Here is a 19645-nt window from a genome sequence, read left to right on the forward strand (position 1 = left end):
TTGACTATATTTATGTTTTTCTATTATTATCATTATTGTTGTTGTTTTTATAATTTTTTAATGAATTATTATAATTGTTGAAATTTATTACTAATTAAAATATAACCTCGAAGTCAAATGGTAATACCAATAAAAGGAAAAAAAGGAAATAAGGGCAACAGAGGCTTGGCCTCATAAAAAATAATCGTTTAGTTTATAATTAAAAAATTCAATAAAGTTTTAGCAGAAGGATAAATATGTCATTTAAAAGAGATAATGTTATTTTAGGTAACAATTTCAAAGAAAATACCCCTTAACTCACCCGCGGCAATGCCTTGGGCAAGAAACAACTAATTTCCTTTCCCTTTGAAGTTCCATGTATTTCTTAATTTATTACACTTTGGTTATATAATCATTTCATGATTTTTAAAGTGAATCACGTGTTTCTTCTTGCACTTCACCTAGAAAATGGACCCCGCGTCACTGTATTAAAAAGATGCATTTTAGTAATTTTAAGTTAACATTTTGTACAACATTGTATATGCATTGTGCAGGTGGCACTGTAATTGCCGACTGGGGAATTCGTTGCATGTGCTTCATGCATGTGCGAACTATTCACCATCACCCAAATGGATCAGTGAAGGAATCATCAACTAAGAAGCTTAAAAAGTGCTGACTTGACTTCCTCATGACAAAAGAATAAGCCTAAAACTAATTTTACAAAACAAATTCCAAAATTTCATATGTGCAAGGGAGGGCGTGCGAACAAGGTGAATCGAGAAAAAAGTACTAAAATCTCGCCGCCCTCTCAAGTTCCCATTAGAGGATCTTCGAAACTCTATAACGCTAATCAATCGGATGGCCAATCTAAGTGTCCCATCCTATCTTCACCTGTAGTCCAAGCTCCTTGAGCAATCTCATGAAACAGCTGGTCCCAACCCCAGCCTGAGAACCCCAGGAAAAACCAGTAGTCCGCGATAGAATGATTGCCCGACTTCAGCTCTTCAATCTCATTAACTGTGGCTGATTGATCGAGGAAGTAAACACCTGGGACGATTTCTGGGTATTGACTTTTAGTAACTCGGCGAGTTAAACTGACAAGAGGCATTCTGTGTTTTATGAGTGGACCGCCAAACGAAAGAGGAGCCTCTTTTAGGAAATCCAGCCCTTTCTCAAGTTCCTGTAGAGAGTCCCATCCAATATGCTTGTTGAAAATCAGACCTTGAAATCCAACACTTTGATCTGCCTTCACAATGAGAATTTTTGAATTTTCAAATGGATGTACACCGAGAAGCTTATCAGTAGCGATAAGGATAGAACCAGCCACCACACTATGGGCTGTTTCATGCAAGCTTTTTGATGTGTGAGATTTAATCCAACTATCTCTTTCGGCAGCTTTTGATGTCTCGCTCTTCAATATGACTTCATGCAAACCTTCCTCCGTGACAGAAGCTTCCTTGTTACCAATAGTTGGTGATGGATCCTCAAACAGGTTTTGATATCTGCCTTCTTTTTCGGGTAAAGTCCATATAATCCCTACCAAAACCAGAAAATTTAAAAAAATTAATAAAACCAACTCAAAACCAACCCTAGTTAAGCACCAAACAGAAGCTTTTTCTTTGTTTACTTATTTATTTTCAAAAGGCAAAAATTTAAGAAAACACTGAGATCCCTATATCCAAGCAATAATCCCCAAAGGATTTAGTTTGGTTGGTTAGCTTCTTGTCATGGAAAAGTCAGGGGATCAATAACAAAACAAGGCCCCATATCACAGTTTATCAAATGCACTGCAACTAGAGAATCCTTATACTATGCATCAATAATCTGCCATAATATGAAGAAAATATATTACCATTCTCATTCAACAGATCATGAGAATTGTTTCCATGATCAGCTATAAATTTGATAACATCAGCTACAGATATATCTCCTTTAAAAGAGATAGCATTTTTCCTCTCCGCTGGAAATAACACCAGAGCAGGATAGACTTCCCTCTGCACATTCCATGCATACAAAATAAATAAATAAAATAAGAGAACAGAGTTACACCAAATAATATTGCAAACTAAATGCAGAGAAAAAATTTGGCAAAATTGCACTGTCAGTTAAATTAAAGTTCAATTTAAGTCAAAAAAACTGTAAAGAGACTGAAGAATTCCATTTTTTATTAAATTTTATCAAATTCAGAACTTCTACAACTAAACTGGGCATGGTTATTTAATCCCTAAATGCTCTACTGGAGTTACAATTAAAACAACAGGGAAAAAAAATTAAAAATTAAAAAAATTTGAAAGAGCTTTTGGCATTAAATAAACACTTTTGACCACCAAACAGGCACTGAATGATTTACAAAGGTAAAGCTCCCTATTTATAGCAATCTAAAGTTTCCATGAGTGTGTCAGTGGTGAAAAAAAAAATTATGGGAGTTGCATCAAAGGCTTGTGATATTATTGGGCTTCAGGAACTCAGCAGTGGGATCTGCAACAAATTTTCACATACCAAAAGCCAAAAGGAAAAAAAGGTGTGATCAAGACCTTGATTTAAACAATTATATAGGCATCTGCTACTAAAATCTAGAAATAAGTTTATCAACATTTGTGAGCAGTCAACTGCTTCCAGATATTTCCTATTAACTGCTCATAGAGAGAACAATACTGTTGTTAACATATAATTGAACAAATCATTAAAAAAGTGTTGATTCATGATTCACAAAAAGTACCTGAGTCATGGACTTTAGGATCAAACTGCAATCATTCAATGTGCAATCCATTAAGTAGATCCGAGGAAGTTTAAAATTAATATTCTTCAAATATTCTGTCACAAGCATTACCCTCTGTTATTCTTACATGCTTCAAGAAAACTATTTGGTAATTTAAAGATTCCACTAAAGAAAACTATCAACAAAAATTGGGAGATGAAAAAGAGAATCTAAAGGTAACGAGTATCATATTTTTTGTCAACAAACAACATTACTATGTACATATATCATGGATACCTTTATTTAATTATCTTCAGTCAATATTGTCTGATTAGCTCAACAGAGTAATAGATGAAGAACAGTTTCATCTTTAAAAGCACATAAACAAATTAATCTCACATATTATCAAATATCATGCACCTCCACAAATCAAGGCAATACCAAAACAAAAAAAAAAACATGTTTCATCTAAGACCTTCTTCAAACGACTCCCTCTCATATATGATGACAACTGATTGAAACAATAATCACTGCTTCCACTAATAGATAGAAGAGCCTATCTTCAATAAACTCTAATAAAGTCACTGCTTAACCTAAAAACTTAAACTTGTTGGTAAGCAATGCAACAATAGTGTTTAAGCACTAAACCATCTCATGCGGAAGGCTAGATTAATTCAAGAGGTTCTAGGTCATAATCGTAAGCTGGTTCATTTTTTTTTTCCCTCATGGACAATATACAGGCTCGCTTAAGTGTATGTGCGTGCAAGACCTTAAGGTCAAATTTTTATAATACAATGGGGATATATGAATACAAAAAGTTGAGGTTGGCCCTGATACTAACTAAAGTTTCTTGCTAGACCTAAATTCTTAAACTTATAAGTGATATTTCAAAAATAAAATTTAAACTCCAGCAAAATCAACCAGTTATTCAAATTCTGAAGGACAAAGCAGAAATGGCACATAAAAGTAGGAGAATTTTGAGATCACCCAAACAGAGAATTACATTCCTAACGTCAAATTAATGATTTGAATAAAACCTTTCCTGGTTCTGAAAAAAATACAGGAAAGGAGAAAGAAATAACAATATTTCTACTAAGTGGTCTGAACTTGATACCAGCAAAAGCTTCAAGCGTCAGTAAAAGAGTAGAAACCAGTAGAAACAAATAGAAGGCAGTTGAAATGACGCACTCAACAAATATCAAAATACAGAAAAGAATCAGAAGAGGCATGTTTCAAATGAGTTGATATAGGACAGTATACACAAATAAAACAGAAGAAAGAATAGAGCAAGAAAGACAGCAGAAAAGAATCAGGAAGGGGACATATGCAGAGAGAACTGCGGAAGAGTCTCAATTTTCGTTTTTCTATAATAAATCTAAGTTAAAAAAGAAACTGAAAGCCCTATTTACCACATATTAACCACATACGTGGTAGGAATTCATCCCCCACATTAGTTTTGTCATCACAATTTTGTGGGAAAAAAGACAAATTGGAAAGCATTTACTTATTGCTTCTTCTGAAGATAAACTTACAAACTGATGTAGTTTGAGATGCATTTACTTGGAAAGCCAGGTTTGACATTAAAGAACTAATGGCAAGAAAGTTGGAAATGCTTAACCATATACTTACCACCATTTAAATCCCTTTGCCCATTTTTATATCCGTTCTTCAAACTTTTCATGTAGCCTTTTACTGCTCGAAATACTTCACGAACAACCAGTTCCATTCTCTGGCAAAACCCACACCAACTACTACTAAAAAGGACCACCACATCCTCATTCCAAGCAGAGAAAGCATTTTCATTATCAGATTGATTTAGACCAACAAGATCAGAAAAAGAATGAACTGTAACTCGAGGAATAGAGTCCACCTCATGGAAATCCATATTAACAAATGGTGGATGAGTGGCCTCCCTAGAGATTTGAAGAATGGACTCGGAGCGTTGATATGGAAGAAGAGTTCCATTAAGAAATCCATGAAGAAAATCAGCCATTGAAGAATAGTTGAATGTTGCCTCTTTAGAAGCAACATAATGTTGGTTTGAGATGGGATCAACTATTGCCAAGGATGGAATAGTTGAGCCACCAGTCAACGCTCCAAGTAACCGGTAGTTACCATCATTAAAGAAAAAGGAACCCCTAAAACCTTGAAACTCAAGCTGAGGATCTCCCGACATGCTTATCTGCGAAGAACTTTTCTCTCCCACTTTCACATCCTTAGCAGTAGTAAGATCATGACCCAGGTAATATTGATCAGATGCTTCGGGTATCAACTGTTCTTTTGTATCAACAGAAACTTTTTGATACTGTTCTTTTGTATCAACAGAAACTTTCTGTTCATCATCATGATGAGAAGACATATCTGAGCTTTTGGAATTTTCCTTGCGCTCCACAGCAGGTATACTTGCCCCATGAGGCGACTGATCTTTGTCTAAATCAACATTTACTGTGATAAGGCCTTCCTCAGATGGCGTTGTTGAGACTTGATTAGGCTGAAATTCAGTTTGCGAGGTTAATGGTTCATCTGCTATTTTGATGTCGATATCATCAGACAAAAGTCGGAAACCTACCTCTTTTGCAACTGAGCTTAACTTAGCTCCCTTCCTTTTCTGAAGCAGGTATTCCAAGATCTCCTGCAAGGAATTGCCTTGCGAATCTGTAGCTATGCTATCTAAACTAACATGTTTTCCCTCATCCAAAACCATGATAGACATCTTATCATGAAACTTTAACTTCTGAGCACGTGGAGATAGCTTCAATCTGGGATGTCCAGATGTACTCAAAACTTGGTTAGCTTGAACTGAGGGTCTGCCAGGATGGTCCTTTGTCTCCTGACCGATTTGATGAGGAATCAGATATTGTTGCGCAAGTACTCTAAAATTATCCAGAGTTTCCTTACTTTTTCTTCTAGTTTCAGAAGAAGATGATGATCTATCTACGAACAAAAGTATTGATGGCTTTTTTGCAGGTAAAACGGTGTCAAGATCTTGGCCATCACCATCTAGCTTCATGAGGAGAAAGAGATATATACCAATTATTTATGTAGAATATTCGAAATATAATGGAACATACAGCAATAATAAATAATCACAGGGAAAGAGAAACCATAAGATAGTAAGAGAAGTAACTAACGGCTCAATGGTTGTAAATGAGTTCAGAGTGATGTGGACACATAAATCATCAAGGACAAATAATATTTTTATAAAAGGATGAGCATGCAATATCATAAAAGAAAAGAAAAGAAAAGAAAAAGCTCAAGCAAAATATTTATTAAAGAATAAGAAAAGAATCAAAAGGGAAGGCAGAGGTGCACATTTCCAGGTTATCAACGGCATATCTATCTTGACTAAAAAATGTTCCAAAATCTTGCCATCTGTAAAGACAATGCTCAGCATAACTATAACTACATCCACTTGGGACAAACTGCTATTTTAAAGAGTGCGTGTTTGTATCCAAGCAAATCCACAAAAATAGAAAAGAGAAAAATGAAATAATGTATCAGAAAAAGAAAAAGATTGGACAATTGACACAGAGAACATGCAAAATTTACCCAACAAAAGAACATCAGAGACCATCACTAATGCCTATCTTAATGAAAAAAGCAGCTTTCTGATCCCACCAAACATTTAAACATGTTGAAGGAATTCAGGGAAGCGATGAAGATCCTGTACATGGAAAATCAGGGATTACTGAACCCCAATTTATACACGTATTTCTTGTGGGAAGAAAGTGGCAGCTCACAAGCAAACAACTTGGATGAATGCTGAAATTTTATTAGATGAATGACTATGATTGTGACTGTCAAGTAATACTTAGCCAACCTAACTCTTAATACTCCCAACTAATATTTGTGAATTTCACTGAATATATATATCATAAAATTCAACCATGAAGGAGTTTGTGCACAATTACAAAATGATCTCAAACGAACCAAAACAATAAAAGAAGTACATTTGTAAAACATATAGTTTCATATATGATCTTTTGTTTCTTAGCAAAAATAAACAAATAAAGGACAAAACATTTAAACCTACCTCAGAAACAATTCCGTTGTCCATTTGCAAAACACTCTTGAGGTCATTCCCTTCTTTAAGGATCTTAGAACAACTAGGACACCCAGCAAACTTAAGCATTGCCAACCATGACTCAGAATCTTCAACACCAAGGTACTGAAGTAATGATCTATTGGAAACCAAACCAAAACTATGCCTCTCAGGAGGCAGGAAGAACTCTCTTGCAGCATTCACAAACTTCGAGAAGAATAACTCAAAACGCTCAAGCTCTTCAAAGTTACAAGACAATCCAATGCCAGTAGCAGCCTTCTCAGTCTCGTGAGTATCATTTGCATTTACTAAGTTGAACTGATCAATCCAAGGGATTCCACTAAACCCACTCTCAATACCACACTTCATCTCTCCATTCTCCTGCATTCAAACAAAAAGCAAAGTACATTAACTTATACTCTCAACAAGTTCTTCATTGCAAATTCACACAATTAATTTCAACTTATGAAGTAAGAAACTACCAGCCACCTTCTTGTGATCCTGCCTTCCAGATACTTGCCCTCTATCTTTCCCTTTATCAAAACCTAGTCCAAAATGATTCCCTACAAATATGTTCCGATCAGTACCACTGACGAACAGATAAAGCACTTAATCACACAACAACAAACGAAAACTTTCAGAGTTCACAAAAAAACTGTTTTGAACACCACAGACCAAACATTCCTTAATATACAAAAAGCTTAAACAATTGTTTCAGTCACCAACAGATTAAAAACAAAACTCCAACAGATAGAACTATGAATAAATAACGTCATAAGAGGATAACCTTGTAAGTTAATTCCATTGTCAGTGCCATTGTTCTTCCCTTTAGCCAACAATTTACGAGTCCATCCACAAAACTCAAAAAGAATCAAAGCCTTATCAGTTGATTCAGTAAAATCTTTCAATTCCTCCGGAGAATTTAGCTCCTTAAGTGGAAGTTCATCAGGCGAAACTGACAAATAAGGATTAACAGAATACAAAATATTTCGCGCATGAAGTTTCCCCCGATACTTGTAAGCTACAGAATGATGATAATACACAATCGTCACTCCCTCCCCATCGGCGCCGATAGCGCCAGCCAACAATTTATCAGTGTTCCGATAAACAATCATCAACTTGAGCGAGCTGAACTCGTCTTGCCTGTCAGTAACCAAACGGCTCAATTCCTTCATCAACGATCGGGATTCGCCGGACCCTGTGGGATTTTTAAAATATCAGATTTTGAACATAAAATGTGTAAGTATAAATGAGAAATGACGGAATTTGATGATCATTTATGTATGTTTATGTTTATATATATATATATATATATATATATATATATAGGGAGAAAGAGAGAGAGACACGTACAAGGAACGGTGACTATAAGGAGGATGTGAGGGTGGAGTTGGATCTGCGAAGAGAAGTTGTGCTTTGAAAGGATCTGCCATTCTCCGACGCCGTTTTCTTCTTCTTCACAGTCAGTGATTGAAGATGATAGGCCGAAAATCAAAGCCACAAGCAGAAGATTTATCGTCGTTAGCTTCATAATTCTCTATGAGCCAACACTTGCACTTCCCTATGTTATAACAACACTAGTCAGGCAGCCGTAATCATTCGGTTCGGTTCGCACGGAGTAGGACTTCCGATTGAACCGTTGAAGTTGGCTTTGAACCTCCTCTTCCTTTTCTTTTTTTTCTTTTTTTTTTTTTACTACATACAAAAATTTATTTATTTCATGTCAGCGATTTTATTTCAAATGACATGGATTTTATTTCGATTGGATAAAGAGATAATACAAATAATTCACTTTAATCTTATAAAAATTTATCAACCACTTAATGAATAACACATCATATAAAATAATAAAATCATAAGATTTTAGATTTTTTTAACACTATTAAAATTTTAAAATATTAAGCAAAAATTAAAAATTGAGAAAAATACTAATAACCATTATTATTTTACATTTTGTTTATACAAAAGTAAATTATCTAATATTTCTCTCTATCTCATCAAAGAGCTGTAAGTCCAATTGAAGTTTACTTAATGAATCATTCAACTTCCTTCTTAAGTTACTTGATCCTCTCCCACAAAAGTCAGGGATCCAAGGTTTGATTTCTTCGTCAAGATTCAGGGTTTACTTTATTTATCATCTTTTTTTTATATGTTTATATTATTTTTACTTATTTTTTTAAATTCTTACTGTTTGACGGGTAAAACTATGTTGTAATAGTAGTACGGTACCACTGTTGTAATCAGCCATTGAATCTATAATTGTATAATTACATTAGTAAGATTCAATGGCTGAAAGCAACGGTGGTACCGTATCACTGTTGCAACATAGTTGGACCCCTGTTTGATAAGAAATCTTTTGTTACGAACTTTTAATTTATAATTTTAGGCATAATTTCTTATGTGTTAAATTATGATTGCATTATTAATTTTTTAATTAAAATTATTATTTTTTAGGTATAAATTCATTTTTTATATAATATTGAATCAGATTGTATAATATATAATTTTTATATTTTTGTTAGTTTAATATTTGAATAGCATTTATTTTACTTTTACTATAGTGATTTTTTTTATATACGACCATTCTCAAATCCAAATCTTGATTCCACCCCTAATCACATGTCATATCATTTAGTATGAAATTTAAAATACAAAAATATGAGATGACCATCATTTCTCATAATTTTTTAACTAAATGTTTGTTTTGATTAACTAAATGTTTGTTTTGATTAAAATATCGCTGACGTGATACAATTATTTAAATGAATAAAATTCCATCAGATTATTTAAGAATAAAAAATTTTAAATTACAATTTTATACTAACTCCAAAAAGCCTTAACGATTAGCTATTGATAATTATTATTATGATATGGTGGTAATTCCAGTTGACATCGTGCCTGGGGCCGCCACTGCTATGCCTTATTTCGGGAATTAGATTATTTATTTCAATTTTATTTTCTAGGAACTTCGTAGAACACTAATACATTATTAGGTATGTTCGCAGTTTATATAAATATATTAATTATTTTGTTTTTATGATCTACCGTTTGAGATCTCAAAAAGATAAGTCACCTCTAAGATGACTAAAAAATCTAATTTGTTACCAAAATTGATTGCTACACACACACACATATACACTGAAAATTAGTGTCTAATTGCACCAATTTTCTTTTAGAGTTTAATAGTGATACAATGATTTTTTTAAATAATTTTATTTGACTAATTACTCGAATTTAAATCATGGGTCAAAAAATAAAATTAATCTTTAACTACACATTACTTTTAAAATATATATATATACTATGAAATAATGTTGCTTGAACATTATTTTTTAAGTCAAAATTGAATATTAGTTGTTAAATAAAAATAAATAAATAACAACGTTTAACTAAATATAAAAGTGAGGCAATTACATAAATATATTACCAAATAAAACGTATTTATTTATTTAGCAAATTTTTGGATTAGAGTCTCATAATCTTAATTTAGCGAATAATTTATGAAATTATTATTATTATTGTGGCAGAATTTGAAAAAATAGAGTTATCCTTATCTGGTGGTTGTTTTACATGATATGTTCTATCTACTTATTTTTTGTTTTTATCCCTAGAATAAAGGACTTTGCTAAGATAAGACTCCTAGTCTATGTTAGCTTCAAGCCTATATATAATCTTGTAGTTTGATTAATAAAGTATATATGAAAGTGCAGTGTTTACTGTTTCCTTCCTATATTTTGTTACATGGTATCAGAGCTAGGTATTAGTTGAAGGAAACCATGGTAAAAACAGCCATGACTGGCACAAGTAGGAGTATTGACTCTTCCGAATCTGCTGAAACATCTCAGATTCCTTCTCTGTCAACTCCTACAATTGTTCACACTGCAATTACTGAAAATACATCACTTCAAATTACATCCCACAAACTCAACGGAAAGAACTTTCTCCCATGGTCTCGTTCTGTTCAAATGGTAATTCGAGGGCGTGGAAAACTTGGCTATCTCCTTGGCCAAAAGCAAAGGCCAGATGAAAATGATCCTGCATTTCAAATATGGGATGCTGAAAATTCTATCGTTATGGCATGGCTGGTTAACTCAATGGAACCAAACATCGGGCAGACATATTTATTTTACCAAACAGCTGCTGAACTGTGGGAAGCTGTCAAAGAAACTTACTCGGATTTGGAAAATTCATCACAGCTGTTTGAATTGAGGAATATGGCTCGTAACTTGAAACAAGGTGATATGGATGTAACCCATTATTTTAACTCTCTGAAGAATCTTTGGCAGGAATTAGATCTATTCAATGAGTGTGAATGGAGGTGTATTGATGATGGTGCTCGATACAAAAAACTGGTGGATAAAGATCGAATTTATGACTTTTTGGCTGGTCTTAATAAGGAGCTTGATGATGTTCGTGGTCGTATACTTGGCACTAAACCATTACCTTCCATCCGAGAAATCTTTGCTGAAGTCAGACGAGAAGAGAGTCGTAAACGGGTCATGCTTGGGGAGCCAAAATCACTTATAGCACCTGAAACGTCTGCTTTGGCTGTTCAGGGATCTAATAATTCCAACAAAGGTGGCCAGCTGTGGTGTGATCATTGCCACAAACCGAATCACACCAAAGAGCGTTGTTGGAGGCTACATGGTAAACCAACAAATTGGAAAGACAATAGAGGCAATAAGCGAAGTCCAAAAGGATTTCAATCTGCAACTGACACTGATCAAAGTGTTCCAAAGGAAGGTGTAAGCAGTGTGATTCCATCATTTACCAAAGAACAACTTGAACAGCTTCAAAAACTTTTAACTCCTATTCCTTCGTCCTCTTTGCTGGCCCAAAAAGGTATTTTCCACATCCCAACAGTTTTTCATGCTTCTGCCAAGGTTCCAGATCCCTGGATCATTGATTCTGGCGCCACAGATCACATGACAGGCTGCATTCATTTTTTCTCTTCTTATGCTCCTAGTCCAGATCATTTTAAAGTAAGGATAGCTGATGGTTCACTTTCAGTTGTTGCAGGGATGGGCACTATAAAGATTACTCCTAGCATAATTCTCAAATCAGTTCTCCATGTTCCTAAATTATCTTGCAATCTACTCTCTGTCAGCCAAATCACTAAAGATCTTAATTGTGTTGCTAATTTTTCGCACTCCTCTTGTGAATTTCAGGACCTAATTTCGGGGAGGAGGATTGGCAGTGCTAGGGAACATGGGGGACTTTACTATTTTGAGGATTTCAACGTGAATAAACAAGCTCATACTGCTGACTGTGGATCTCTTTCTATGTCTAGGGAACAAAAAATAATGTTGTGGCATCGTAGGTTAGGTCATCCTAGCTTTCCATATTTAAGAAATTTGTTTTCTGAATTATTTCGTAATAAAGATTCTCTTATGATTCATTGTGAAGTATGTCAATTGGCTAAACATCAGCGTTCCTATTTTCCTTCTCAATCATACAAACCTTCCAGACCTTTTGCAATGATTCATAGTGACATATGGGGACCTTCTCGTGTCTCAAACCTTACGGGTATAAAATGGTTTCTTACTTTTATTGATGATCACACACGAATCTGTTGGGTGTATCTATTAAAGGATAAATCTGACGCAGCACAAACCTTTAAAAATTTTCACTCCATGATCCAAACACAATTCCAAGCCAAAATCCAGATTTTACGTACTGATAATGGTAGAGAATTTTTTAACACTTCTCTTAGTCAATTTCTTTCACACCATGGGATTATACACCAAAGTTCTTGTGTTTATACTCCACAACAAAATGGTGTCTCCGAAAGAAAAAATCGTCATCTACTTGAAGTAACACGGTCTCTTATGTTCACTACCAATGTACCTAAACAATTCTGGGGAGATGCTATTCTTACGACATCGTACTTAATTAATCGCATGCCTTCTAAGGTTCTTAATTACCAAACTCCACTTAACATGTTTCTCCAATATTATCCACACACTCGAGTATGTACGGATCTGCCACTTAAAGTCTTTGGTTGTACTTCCTTTGTCCATGTCCATAGTTTGGCTCAAACAAAGCTAGATCCTAGAGCTCATAAGTGTATTTTTTTAGGTTACTCAGCCACTCAAAAAGGTTATCGATGTTATTCTCCTGAACAGCACAAATATTTCATTTCTATGGATGTTACCTTTTTTGAAACTCACCCTTTCTATGCCCAGAATTCCCTTCAGGGGGAGAGTTCTAATGAAGGGAATTTTTGGGAAGCGTCCTTACCATCTCCAATTTTTCCCCAGTCTTCAGAATTGTTATCTCCACCTAAACTCACTGCCGTTCAGCCGTGTCAGTCTCAATCAGATTTGTCTTCATTAGAAACAACTCAAAATTCATCTCAGCCAATGAAGTCTACTGATGATGAAAATTTCAAGACAGGGGGAGAAACACAGTAACAACAAGAGCTACGTGTTTATTCACGACGGAATAATCCGCAAAGAGTTGAGGAACCTGTTCACCGACAGCACTGTCAAGAGACCGAACTGAATGAAGGTATACAGCCTCAAAATACTGTTCTTAAACCTGAAATTGCTGATCTTGATGTTCCTATAGCCTTAAGAAAGGGGATTAGATCTTGTGCTCAATATCCTATTTCTAATTATGTGACCTATGACCGACTGTCACCTTCTCTTCGAGCATTTGTTACTAATCTTTCAGGTGTACAAATTCCAAAGAATATTCAAGAAGCGTTAGAAGACTCGAAGTGGAGACAGGCTGTTATAGAGGAGATGAGTGCTCTAGAACAGATGGGAACATGGGAGCTGGTACAAAAACCAGAAGGAAAGGTTCCAGTGGGTTGTAAATGGGTTTTTACTGTCAAGTATAGGTCTGATGGATCAATAGAGAGGTATAAGGCACGACTAGTAGCAAAGGGGTTCACTCAAACATACGGGATTGATTACCAGGAAACATTTGCTCCAGTCGCTAAATTAAATACAATTCGAGTTCTATTATCCTTGGCTGCAAACTTGGATTGGCCACTTCAACAATTAGATGTTAAGAATGCTTTTCTTAACGGAGACTTAGTAGAGGAAGTTTACATGGAGTTGCCACCTGGATTTGATAAGGAAGGAAGAGGACTAGTGTGTAAATTGAAAAAATCACTCTATGGACTGAAACAGTCACCTAGAGCTTGGTTTGACAGATTCTCTAGGGCTATACGACAGCAAGAATACAAACAAGCTCAGACAGACCACACGTTATTTTATAGACATAAGGATGGTAAGATTACTGTTCTTATTGTTTATGTTGATGATATAATATTGACTGGGAATGATATTGTTGAAATAAAGAGATTAAAGAAAATTCTTGCAACAGAATTTGACATAAAGGACCTTGGATCCCTAAGATACTTTCTAGGCATGGAAGTGGCAAGAAATAACATAGGCATATCTGTTTCTCAAAGGAAATATGTTATAGACCTTTTGAAAGAAACAGGAATGATAGGTTGTAAGCCTGTAGACACACCAATGGATGCAAATTTGAAATTAGGAGACTTGAAGGACAGTATTCCTGTTGAGAGAGGGAGATATCAGCGACTTGTTGGGAAACTCATCTATCTTTCCCACACTAGACCTGATATTGCTTTTGCGGTTAGTGTTGTAAGTCAATTCATGCATGCTCCATGCGAGGAACATATGGAAGCTGTTTATCGAATCCTGAGATATCTTAAAGGAACTCCAGGAAAAGGTCTTCTCTTCAAAAAGAATGAGGCAAGAAGTGTTGAAGCCTTCACAGACGCTGATTGGGCTGGTTCAATTAAGGATAGAAGATCTACGTCGGGCTATTGCACATTTGTATGGGGGAATTTAGTAACTTGGAGAAGTAAAAAACAGTCAGTTGTGGCAAGAAATAGTGCTGAAGCAGAGTTCAGAGCAGTAGCTCAAGGTATCTGTGAGTTGTTATGGCTGAAACTATTATTAGGGGAGCTAAAAATCGCAGATATTCAACCTATGAAACTTTATTGTGACAATAAGGCAGCCATAGATATTTCTCATAATCCAGTACATCATGATAGAACTAAGCATGTTGAGGTTGACCGGCATTTCATCAAGGAGAAGATAGAAGAAGGAGTAATTTCTATGACATATGTGCCTACATCTCAACAAACTGCAGATCTTCTTACTAAAGGATTAGTCAAACCAGTGTTTGAAAAGTTGGTAGACAAGCTGGGAATGTTCAATGTTTTTTGTCCAGCTTGAGGGGGAGTGTGGCAGAATTTGAAAAAATAGAGTTATCCTTATCTGGTGGTTGTTTTACATGATATGTTCTATCTACTTATTTTTTGTTTTTATCCCTAGAATAAAGGACTTTGCTAAGATAAGACTCCTAGTCTATGTTAGCTTCAAGCCTATATATAATCTTGTAGTTTGATTAATAAAGTATATATGAAAGTGCAGTGTTTACTGTTTCCTTCCTATATTTTGTTACAATTATTTTCGGAAAAAGACATGCTTATATCATACTACACTTTGTTCCCGCAAAAATTTGATGATGTCGGCTGTGACCCGATGCTTAAGAGCATCTCCAAAAAACTCTTCAAATAAGATTCTACTTCTTATTTGAAGAGCCATATTAATATTAAACACTCCAAAAGACACGTTAATTTAGATTCTTCAAATAAGATTTATTTCTCACTCTTTAATATTGTCGAGTGAGTTTCTCCCTCTTCTATTAATATTTTATTATTATTTATTGAAAAGATAAGACTGCAATAATTATTATTTATGTTTCTTTTAAAAAATATAATAACAATTTAATTTGATAGTGAGAAAGATTTGATTAAAATAATATTAATTTATTCTTATTTGGTCAGTTTTTTTGAGGGGATTATATTTTTCTATACACTTATTTACCACATCAGTAAGCAAATTGAAATTTAAAGAGTAAAATTTAAAAACTCTTTTGGAGATGCTCTAATAAACCACTAAAAATGAAAGCGATGAACACCACGTCATCATATGAACACGTGGCAGAATCTTAAGAAACATAACACCAGACAGCATCTATTTCGACGAACACGTCATAATTCTCTCTCGACTTTTCCTCTTTATACATATATAAACCCTAATATCTTCCTTCGGTCGTCTCTCACCTGGAAGAGGAAACTCTCATTGATTCTTTGATTTCGAAGAGTAATTGTTGCGACTTTCGTGCGAGATGGCGGCGGCGACGGCTATGCGGAGGAGAGGAGGGGGCGGCGGAATGGATGACGACAAGATGGTGTTCGAAACAACGGAAGGAGTGGAGGCAATCACGAGCTTCGACGCAATGGGAATAAAAGACGATCTGTTGCGTGGAATTTATCAGTACGGATTCGAGAAGCCATCGGCCATACAACAGAGGGCCGTTATGCCGATAATAAAGGGCCGTGATGTAATTGCACAGGCCCAGTCTGGTACTGGCAAGACCTCTATGATTGCCCTAACTGTTTGCCAGACGGTCGATACTTCTAGCAGAGAGTAAGTTCTCAAAACCCTATTTTTGATTTTTTTTAATAGCAATTGAAAGCAATTTAATATTTGTTTGTATGAATTATATATAGGGTGCAGGCGTTGATTTTGTCACCTACGAGGGAGCTGGCGACGCAGACAGAGAAAGTGATTTTGGCAATTGGTGATTTTATTAACATACAAGCACATGCGTGTGTTGGAGGCAAAAGTGTCGGGGAGGATATTAGGAAGTTAGAGCATGGAGTTCATGTGGTGTCTGGAACTCCGGGTAGAGTCTGTGATATGATTAAGAGGAAAACTTTGCGTACTAGAGCTATTAAATTATTGGTGCTTGTAAGTTCATTCATTCTTTTTTAAGTGTTTCTTTTGTGGGGGTGTTGTTATCTGCGGGTATTTATTCTAATGTTTGAGATTGTTTGTTTAGGATGAGTCTGATGAGATGCTGAGCAGAGGGTTCAAGGATCAAATTTATGATGTGTACCGTTATCTTCCACCGGATCTTCAGGTTTGTTGTCCCGGTTCGTGTTTTTTGTTTGACTGACTGGGCTACATGTAATATCTTTCTTTTTTAGTTGTATGTGTAGATATGTGAGTTTGCCAGCCAGTTGGTCAATATGATGGTTTTTGTTCATCAATTGGTCTTATTTCTGACATAATGCAAGGAGAAAATGTAAAGAAAAAGAAAAAAAAAACATGTTGAACATGCATTGTACTTTCTTGACACCGGTGGAACTCTACTGATTACATCCTTCCACTCCTGATGACTTATTTTCATCTTTAAACATAGCTGTTAGCACTGGGTTAAACGCTCAGGTGTGACAAACTACATCAATGGGCACCTTAATCTTCATTTTTTTATTTGTAGGTTGTTTTGATATCTGCCACCCTTCCTCACGAAATATTGGAGATGACGACCAAATTCATGACAGATCCTGTAAAGATTCTTGTGAAGCGTGATGAGTTGACTTTGGAGGTAAATAAATTTGGTACTTCAATATCTGCTACCTTTGACAGCAGATCCGTACACAGAGGACAGTTTCTCAGTTGTAAATGTACTGCAGGGAATCAAGCAATTTTTTGTTGCAGTGGAAAGAGAGGAGTGGAAGTTTGATACACTCTGTGATCTTTATGATACCCTTACGATTACACAAGCTGTTATTTTTTGCAACACGAAGCGTAAGGTATTATTGCTAGTGCTTCAGTTTCCATGAAATTTTGTATGATAATAATGTACCTATTTCAATAGAACTCCAATCCTTTCAATATCTAATTTTCACTTGGAATTAGACTGAATCTATAACTTTATGTGTATTATAGTTCGCAAAAAGAGCCGGATTTTTTCTGTCCTCATCCTCTTCATTGGATTTCAGATATATTATAGCGTCTTTTACTTTTGGATCAGGTGGATTGGCTAACAGAGAAGATGCGCGGCTATAACTTTACTGTCTCATCAATGCATGGAGACATGCCTCAGAAGGAAAGAGATGCAATTATGGGAGAATTTCGGTCTGGGACAACCCGTGTGCTCATCACAACTGATGTTTGGGCACGAGGACTTGATGTTCAGCAGGCAATTCTTTTCTTCTTCCTTTTTTTATTTTGTAATGTATTTTGAAATGCTGAATTTAATCTATGGTAATAAAATGCAAATTGCTGTTGCTGTTAACTTTATACTAAAATTACTTTATGTGGTAGTGAACTGCGGTTATTTGTTGCTGTTCTTCAAGCCTGAGGGTTAAATATTGAAAAGATGCGACAGCGATGCTGTTGAATGTCATTACTACACAAGTTAAATGATGGTTTGTCAGTTGTTAAGAGATAACTCTATAGGTAGGTCATGTGGTTGGGATGCTATGCATGATGGTTTAGTGTTTTTCGTGCTGATCTGAGTTGTTGTTTAAGTGCATTCTTTTTGGAGGACCAAAAAGAGAAAATCATATAAAGCACTAAATGTTAGGTCAACGACTGACTTTTTGGGAAGTAAGCAAATGACATCTATCATATACAGTGAATTCTGGTTTGGTCTAAACTTTAGATGTAGTTTCATCTATCCAGGTACGCATGACATGCACAAAAGAATTAGAAAAGAAAAGAAAGGAAAAAGAAGAAAGTTCGTTAACTTAGAGCTGCCAATGTGACAACTTTAATTGGAACTTGTTTGTGGGTTGTGCTGTGTCTGTGTTTCTACAAAGTTTGTAAATTCAGAAGAATTATTTGTGATATTTGTTTGTTTCCAGTTCTAACTTAATTTGCTCTTCAGGTTTCTTTGGTGATAAATTATGACCTTCCTAACAATCGTGAGCTTTATATTCACCGGATTGGTCGTTCTGGACGTTTTGGACGCAAGGTACTCTTCTTTTTTTTTTTTTAAAAAAAAAAATTTATAGTAATTGACATTGGAATTACTCAACTCTGTAATGTGTGCTAGTTTTTATACAACACTGTTATATAACTTTTGGTCTTCATCTGGGTTTTTGTTTTTACTGTGGGGTAGGTGGTCTGCTTTTGTTCTTTCTTATCAGGCTATAGCGTACAATTATTCTTGCCTAAAAAAATTGCATGTAATAAAAATTTTAAGCATTAGCATTCTTGAAATCCTTTGTTTGAGCAAAAATTGGTATTTTAAGAAGCTTGATGATACAATTGAGGGAAACTTGAGATATAATTAAATTTGTTCATTTCACGGATGCCCACTGTTGTTTTTTTTTTCCCCCAATGAAAAGATTCAAAGAAAAGGTCTCTCTACATGGTAGATTTATCATCATATGCACTAGTTTTATGAGTTTAGAATGCACTACTTTTTGTCTCCTTATTTGGTGATTATGTTGTATTGTCTGGATGAATCTTGTGTTGTTGACATTGGGTTTTTCTTTTTAATTGTTTGCAGGGTGTAGCAATAAATTTTGTCAAAAACGATGATATCAAGATTCTTAGAGATATCGAGCAATATTACAGTACCCAGATTGATGAAATGCCGATGAATGTTGCTGATCTGATATAAGAGATGTTTGTGATCTCGTCTGCCAGAGTGGAGGTTATGGGATTGATCAATGAAAGGTTGAAGACAATTGTGTGATTGACAGTTTCTGCAAGTGTGACATTGTCTTTTTTTTTGTGAGGAGTTTGTATAATACAGGATGTTCTCATATTTTCTGTATGGTATTGATGACAAGAAAAGAGAAGAGAGTAGGCATTAACATTTGTGATAAGATTCTAGTGATTGCCTTTTGCACCTTGACCTGATTTTAAGGGTGGCGATTTGTTCACTGTTGAATTCAAGTTATTTTAACCCTTTTTGAAAGATTGTAAACACTCTGGAATATTGCTCTTTCTCATTTCTCTCTTCTTCAGTTTTGTCTCGCTTGTATAGGTAAGCTGTGCGTGCACCTTCATTATTTTGTGTTCAGCTTTTCGTATCTTGCATCTGCAGTCCGCTGAGGACTCGATTGCAGATGG

The 19645-nt window shown here is 35.2% G+C and overlaps 2 protein-coding genes across 5 annotated transcripts; one reads left to right on the top strand and one right to left on the bottom strand.

The window, feature by feature from the left end:
• Positions 1-458: 458 nt before the first annotated feature.
• LOC18044800 lies at positions 459-8382 on the bottom strand. Of its 4 annotated transcripts, XM_024185828.1 has the most exons (9): positions 8073-8382; positions 7507-7917; positions 7209-7282; positions 6711-7100; positions 5247-5681; positions 4307-5168; positions 2699-2793; positions 1832-1973; positions 459-1515 (listed from the first exon to the last, which is right to left on the bottom strand). In XM_024185828.1, the coding sequence occupies exons 1-9, from the start codon at positions 8248-8250 to the stop codon at positions 830-832; spliced, it is 3273 nt and encodes a 1090-aa protein (XP_024041596.1). In that variant the 5' UTR covers positions 8251-8382; the 3' UTR covers positions 459-829. The 4 variants fall into 4 exon arrangements, with proteins under 4 accessions (XP_024041596.1, XP_024041595.1, XP_006437520.1 ...); XM_024185827.1 differs by having other exon boundaries at positions 4307-5681; XM_006437457.2 differs by having other exon boundaries at positions 4307-5681; positions 7202-7282; positions 8073-8240.
• A 7381-nt stretch (positions 8383-15763) lies between these two features.
• Positions 15764-19539, top strand: LOC18044801 (eukaryotic initiation factor 4A-3). Its single transcript, XM_006437458.2, has 8 exons — positions 15764-16198; positions 16282-16522; positions 16614-16694; positions 17055-17162; positions 17251-17370; positions 17592-17759; positions 18450-18536; positions 19077-19539. Exons 1-8 carry the CDS (start codon positions 15897-15899, stop codon positions 19188-19190), a joined length of 1221 nt encoding a protein of 406 aa, XP_006437521.1. The 5' UTR covers positions 15764-15896; the 3' UTR covers positions 19191-19539.
• Positions 19540-19645: the final 106 nt, after the last annotated feature.

This window comes from Citrus clementina, unplaced genomic scaffold (assembly GCF_000493195.1).
Source record: "Citrus clementina cultivar Clemenules unplaced genomic scaffold, Citrus_clementina_v1.0 scaffold_4, whole genome shotgun sequence".
NCBI classification, from domain to species: domain Eukaryota; kingdom Viridiplantae; phylum Streptophyta; class Magnoliopsida; order Sapindales; family Rutaceae; genus Citrus; species Citrus x clementina.

What these genes read in the sequence shown, in the direction of transcription:
- LOC18044800 (XM_024185827.1), bottom strand. Translation starts at nt 8,250, where the DNA reads ATGAAGCTAACGACGATAAATCTTCTGCTTGTGGCTTTGATTTTCGGC. An exon ending in CCTTATAGTCACCGTTCCTT is followed by an intron (nt 7,918 to 8,072) that starts GTACGTGTCTCT and finishes AAAATCCCACAG; the next exon opens with GGTCCGGCGAATCCCGATCG. An exon ending in TGATCTGTTGAATGAGAATG is followed by an intron (nt 1,516 to 1,831) that starts GTAATATATTTT and finishes TGGTTTTGGTAG; the next exon opens with GGATTATATGGACTTTACCC.
- LOC18044801 (XM_006437458.2), top strand. Translation starts at nt 15,897, where the DNA reads ATGGCGGCGGCGACGGCTATGCGGAGGAGAGGAGGGGGCGGCGGAATG. An exon ending in GTGATGAGTTGACTTTGGAG is followed by an intron (nt 17,163 to 17,250) that starts GTAAATAAATTT and finishes AATGTACTGCAG; the next exon opens with GGAATCAAGCAATTTTTTGT. An exon ending in TTTGCAACACGAAGCGTAAG is followed by an intron (nt 17,371 to 17,591) that starts GTATTATTGCTA and finishes CTTTTGGATCAG; the next exon opens with GTGGATTGGCTAACAGAGAA.